The sequence below is a fragment of the Prunus avium genome, chromosome 6 (genome assembly GCF_965620075.1).
Source record: "Prunus avium chromosome 6, drPruAviu1.hap1.1, whole genome shotgun sequence".
Taxonomy (NCBI): domain Eukaryota; kingdom Viridiplantae; phylum Streptophyta; class Magnoliopsida; order Rosales; family Rosaceae; genus Prunus; species Prunus avium.
Genome location: NC_142289.1, coordinates 30,252,693 through 30,259,049, shown reverse-complemented (window position 1 = coordinate 30,259,049; position 6,357 = coordinate 30,252,693). Strand labels below are relative to the sequence as shown.

Sequence of the window (6,357 nt, the reverse complement as noted above, 5' to 3'; positions counted from 1 at the left end):
AGTGATTAATTATTTCTGTAATTAAATATTGTTGCCAGTAAGGCCAACGATTTTCGCCGGCCATTAGAAATATACTTCTTTGATTTTTGACTAGTCAAAACAGTGAAATATTCTCCTCTATTCTTGTTGACCAAAAAGTAATAATAATAATTCTCTTCCATTCTTTGGTATCTCATAGTCTATATATATAACTGTTCTTAGCTCTGAAATCACACAACTCAAACTCTCCAATAGCATTTTGCTACAAAATTAACCTACTCATGTCTTTACTTCAATGCCTTGTGCTAATTGTTTCTCTCTCTATCAAAACCTCAGTTTCTTCTGCACACCTGAATATCCCACGGCTGAGTCCAAATGGAGGAACATTTTTACGCGGAAATTATTTTACACACGACCAGCAGAAAACTATGTCTGCTGCTGATCCAATTAATGATTTTGAAACATTTTATTATAACCAAACACTTGACCATTTCAACTTCAGGCCTGATAGCTTCAATACTTTTCAACAAAGATATTTGATCAATTTCAAGCATTGGGGTGGCTCCAATGTTAGTGCACCAATATTTGCTTACCTTGGCGAAGAAGAAGCAATTGATGTTGATCTCTCTATTATTGGCTTTCTCAGTGAGAACGCCCATCAGTTCCAAGCTCTCCAGATATTTATAGAGGTATGTATATCGCATACCGATAGATAGACGTAAATATTCATATCAGTGTTTTCAAAGGCATGCCTTCGCGCGTCTCGGCCCGCGCGTCGGAGCGAGGCGGCAGGGAATCGCCTGAGGCGGTCGGCTGTTTCGCGAGTTGCACGTTTAGCACGGGGAAGGCGTGAGAGGCGTTGCAAGGCGTGGCCAGGCGTAGCGAGGCAGAGCAAGGCGGCGCTAGATCTAGACAATTCTGAACCGGAAGAGATTACGCAGATGAGTCTGCAAAATGGCTGCGAGGAAGATGACTCTGCGAGGAAGAAGACTCGCTTGTTTTCTTTTGTTTTTTTGGTTTAAATGAAATGACGTCGTTTCACTTGAGTGTTTTGAAAAATAGAAAACGCAAGCTGTAGCTTTTAGTTTACCACCACTCCCTTTTTATCCACTTACACTCTATTTTTTCTAACAAAAAAGGAGTGTATATGAATAAAAGGGGAGTGAGAAATTCATTTACCAAAAACGTAAGCTGTAGCCTTTTCGACCAAAACAAAAAAAAAATGTAGCCTTTAACGCAAGTTGTAGGCTGTAGCTTTCAGTTTCAATATTAATAATATATTTCTTGCCCTTTTGTTTTTTCGGACTTTCATAAATAAAGACCAAAGATTCTTGCCCTTTTCTAACTCTTGGCAGCTGTAGCCTTTATTATACTTACCTTTTTCTTTTTCTTTTAAATTAATATATTAACACATGGACTTATATATATATATATATATATATATATTAATGTTCAAAAGGCGTAGCGCGATTAAAACGCTTTGCATCAACGCCTCGCCTTTCAAAACATTGATTCATATATATAGGAAAATATTCTCTTGCCAGATAAACACTGATTAGGGTGAATTCTTATACGTTACTTAGTTTTGAGACTTTTATTTTTCTCATTCTAGCACCGGTACTATGGGAAATCGGTCCCATTCGGATCAAGGGAAGAGGCATTTCAAAATGCAAACACTCTTGGGTACTTCAACTCAGCCCAAGCACTAGCAGATTATGCAGAGGTTCTCATTCACGTAAAGAAGAAACTCCATGCTCAGCATTCTCCGGTGATTGTTATTGGGGCATCGTATGGCGGAAGTGAGTGATTCCATACCCATCTCTGCAAATACGATTGATTAATTAAGTATCCAGAAAGTTTTTGTCCATGTTTTTAATTATTTTTCCTTTCTCATTTTGTATTTTTGATGCAGTGCTTGCTTCATGGTTTCGGCTAAAATACCCCCATGTTGCTCTAGGAGCTCTAGCCTCATCAGCTCCAATTCGTTACTTTGATGACATTGTTCCCCCGGAGGATGGATATTATTCAATTGTTACCAAAGATTTTAGAGTAATATATTTTCCTTTAGTTCACCCGTTTGTCTTAGCATCAATATTTTATTTAATTAAAAAAAAAACTCTCAATTACTATTTATTGGCATGCATGTGTAGGAAGCGAGTGAGACTTGCTACCAAACTATAAAGAAGTCGTGGTCTGAAATTGATGCAATTGCTTCTCAGCCTCAAGGCCTCTCATTTCTTAGTGAGAAATTTCACACTTGCAGGTAGGTGCTCGCGGAGCTAGATAATTCTGATGATTATAGGTGTTATTCTACTTAATCAAGAAATTCCACGCTTGCACGTAGCCCTCTCGATTCTTTATTTTTTTCATTTGTCATTTTCATGTTGGCATTTAAACAATTATAGTAGTTAATTCTAATTTTTAAGTCTTTTCTCTTTTGTTCTATTGTCATTTACATAATAACAAGAGTTAATTCTAAAGATTAATCTGTCATTCTCTTTCGTTTGCTTGTTACGTAGGATATTTATACATAATGACGAGAGTTATGGTTTAGGGTTCAAACTCCTACTACATCTTGGAAGTGTGTGTAAAAAAACGATGAGAGTTAATTCTGACTTTTATTGTCATTACCCTTTTCTTTTCTAGGCCCTTGAACAAATCGTCTGAGCTGAAGAACTACTTGGATAATTTGTATTGTGAAGCAGCTCAATACAATAGTCCACCAACATATCCAGTCACTGTTGTATGTGGGGGCATTGATGGAGCTTCTGGAAATGATACTCTTACTAAAATATTTGCCGGCGTTGTTGCATATACTGGAAACAGGTCATGCTATGTTAATCAACCCAGAAATTTATCTGAAACAGATATGGGCTGGAGTTGGCAGGTAATAAATTATAACTATTCACGTAACTTGTCACCTTATCTTAATTATTGATATGAATAATTATGATCTACTTAAAAAGTATTAACAATGGTCACGGTGACAATTACCAACTTATTTAATTTAATTTCAACCCTATATATCATTTATATGAACACAATAAACAATTGTGTTCCATAAAATGGAATATATTCCTTTAGCCAGCAGAGTTATGGATACGTAACTTTGCGCATGCGCAACTCTGCATATTTTTTGGAGAGTGTATGTTCTTGATGTTGATTGTGGGATCACATTGACCTGCGCGCATGCTAGCTAGGTTGCACATGTTACTTTTCCATGGTTGTTAAGTCACCATTCAAAAGGAATATTGCCTTTTCTTTTATACATGTTGCTTAAAATTTGTTGCAATATCTACAAGCCAAGTTTTATATATCGAGAGAGAGAGAGAGAGAGATATATATACAAACTATACAACTCATCACCTATATTTCAAAATAACTAAAATAGAAATTCAATAAACTTTAAAAATATATATAAATAGTATTTTTCCAAACAGAAATTCAACATAATATAAACGAAAACTACTTACTTTCTTTCTTTGACAAATAGTATTTTTCCAAATAATGTTTATTAAATGGTTGAACAGAAAATAACTTGTATGCCACGGCCGTTATATCATGTGGTATACACATGCTTTTATTAAAATATTCTTACATAATCTTATAAAATCCTTTTGACCAAAAAAAAGATGATGTAGAATCCTACTCATTTCCCAACTGTATTTCTCCTCAACTCTCCAAGTAAATAGTTAGCAAAAAGTTTATGAGATGAACCTCGAAACTTCGAGGGCAATTTATTGAAAGCTTTAACTAATACAATAGGGTGATGACTAATAATTTATTGAAAGCTTTATTGAAAGTTTTTTTTCCCCGAAATCAAACAAAAAAGAAAAGAAAATGCATCTTTATTAAATCACACCTTATAACATGGTGATGACTAATAATTTGTGGTGTATTTAGACATGTAGTGACATGGTGATTCCGATTGGCGTCGGCAACGACAGCATGTTTCCAGCTTACCAATTCGACCTAAAAGACTACATCAAATCCTGCAAGGCACAGTATGGCGTCCCTCCTCGGCCTCATTGGGCCACTACTTACTTTGGAGGCCATGTATGTATCAATCAACTATCTTATAATTATATATATATTCTCAAAATTATATCACTCTTCTTTTTTCTTCTTCTTCATATTTCAAAACTAATGCTAGAAAAAATTAATTGTGATGCCAAACAGGATATAAAACTAGCACTTGAAAGGTTCGCTAGCAACATTATTTTCTCCAATGGGCTAAGAGATCCTTACAGTAGTGGCGGGTAAGCATATGAACATGAATAAACAACTTATGTTATGTATTACTTGACCAAGTTTAACAACCGTTTGTTTAATTCTCATCGCAGAGTGTTGGAGGACATATCAGACACCCTCGTTGCCGTCCATACAAAGAATGGTACCTTCCAAAATCACTATTTTCACAGGGGCTAAATCCGAAAACAAAATGTAACATTTCAAATATGTTGCATTTGAGAAAGTTTTCTCGGGGCAGCTCATATACATTCTCATACTATCGTTCCACATTACAAAAAAGCATAATTAATAGTCATTGACATTCGTAATAAATGATAAGGTGGCTAAAAACATTATTCATGCCTAATAGCTAACAATCACGGTTATTTGTACACATTGTGCTATTAGACATTAATAGTGTCTTTACCCACCTCTTCGGATATCAATGACTAAAATGTTGTTTTCTTGTACGTAAGGAAAAAAACCAAAAAGAGATAGAGATATAAAATAATTCTTTTATATTATAATATGAAATTAAATTGTATTTTGCAGGGTCTCATTGCTTGGATATACTTAATGCAAACAGCATTACTGATCCAGGCTGGTTGGTAAATCAACGCAAAATTGAGGTGAAGGTCATTAAACGTTGGATAGCCAAGTACTATGCCGACCTTCAGGCATTTAAAAAATAGATAAGATGTCTCATGGAAACTTGATTAGGGCAAAGATCCTTTGCTAAAGACAATTAAGGGTGGGCTTGCAGGCCAAAAGTTGTTAATAACATGCATGTAATTTTGCATTTAATTAGGTCAATCACCCGTGTTCTCTCTCTCTCTCTCTTTCTTTTGGATGTCCTCAAACTTTGTCTCAGTATCAATGCCATATCCCATAAGTTTCTGTTGTCTTCTTATTCTTTTACAAGAAATATTCTTTTCTCAAAATCTTACCTAGATTTCTAAAGATTCACCCTGAAACATATACACCCTCAAATGGAATGTAAAGATTAAAGGAGATGGAATATTCATTCTGTTATTGATATTCTGCTGTACATAATACTATCCTTTATATTCTAGGTTTACAATCTCCTATTCTAGCATAATTCCTAATTAAGGCTACAATCTAGATTTGACCCATAAATCTTGGGGTCTAATATAGGAAAGACAATTACAATATTTACAATCCTTCAATGACAAGATATGATTTCCAACACTCTCCCTCAAATTGGAGAGTGAATGTTGTGAAGCCCCAACTTGCGACTTAAGTAATTGAAGGCATCTCCTCCCAAGGCCTTCGTAAATATAAATATAGGAAGGAGAAATTACACCAACTTGTAGTTTCTCTCTCACAATGTGACAATCAATTTCAATGTGCTTTGTTCTTTCGTGGAAAACTGGATTTGCAGCTATATGTAGTGCAGCTTGATTGTCGCAAGGCAAAAGTGCAAGACCCTTCTATGTAACTCTTAAGTCTCGCAATATATAGCGCAACCATGTAATTTCAAGACATGTGACTGCCATGGCCCTATACTCTGCTTCTGCAGATGATCGAGCAACAGTTGATTGTTTCTTTGATTTCCATGAGACAAGAGAATTTCCTAGAAAAACACAATAACCTGTTGTTGATCTCCTTGTTGTTGGACAACCTGCATGATCTGAATCGCAATAAGCTCTCAACTCAAGATTGTTCACAGCCGGGAAAAACAAACCTTGACCAAGTGTGCCTTTAATGAATCTTAAAACACGAAGTGCGGCCTCCATGTGTGGTTTTCTGGGTTGGTACATGAACTGACTCAAAATCTGAACTGAATAAACAATGTCTAGCCTTGTGACAGTAAGATAAATTAATCTTCCTACCAACCTCCTATATCTCATCAGATCGTTGAGAAGATCACCATTTGTGGGTTTCAATTTCACATTTTACTCCATTGGGAATTTTTCTGGTCGTGCACCTGTCAAGCCTGCATCTTGTAAGATGTCTAAGGAATATTTCCTTTGTGACATAAAAAGACCTTTCTTAGATCATGCCCAAAAAATACTTCAAGTCACCAAGATCCTTGATGTGAAACTGTTTGAGAAGGAAAGATTTAAGACGTTCCATTTCTTGAAGATTATTGCCTGTAATGAGAATATCATCAACATATATGAGCAC

The 6,357-nt window shown here is 35.5% G+C and overlaps 1 protein-coding gene across 1 annotated transcript; it reads left to right on the top strand.

Annotated features, from left to right (window-relative positions):
- Nucleotides 1–203: 203 nt before the first annotated feature.
- Nucleotides 204–5,113, top strand: LOC110755317 (uncharacterized). Its single transcript, XM_021956501.2, has 9 exons — nucleotides 204–668; nucleotides 1,592–1,778; nucleotides 1,892–2,028; nucleotides 2,130–2,242; nucleotides 2,626–2,866; nucleotides 3,883–4,035; nucleotides 4,159–4,238; nucleotides 4,323–4,372; nucleotides 4,762–5,113. Exons 1-9 carry the CDS (start codon nucleotides 261–263, stop codon nucleotides 4,899–4,901), a joined length of 1,509 nt encoding a protein of 502 aa, XP_021812193.2. The 5' UTR covers nucleotides 204–260; the 3' UTR covers nucleotides 4,902–5,113.
- Nucleotides 5,114–6,357: the final 1,244 nt, after the last annotated feature.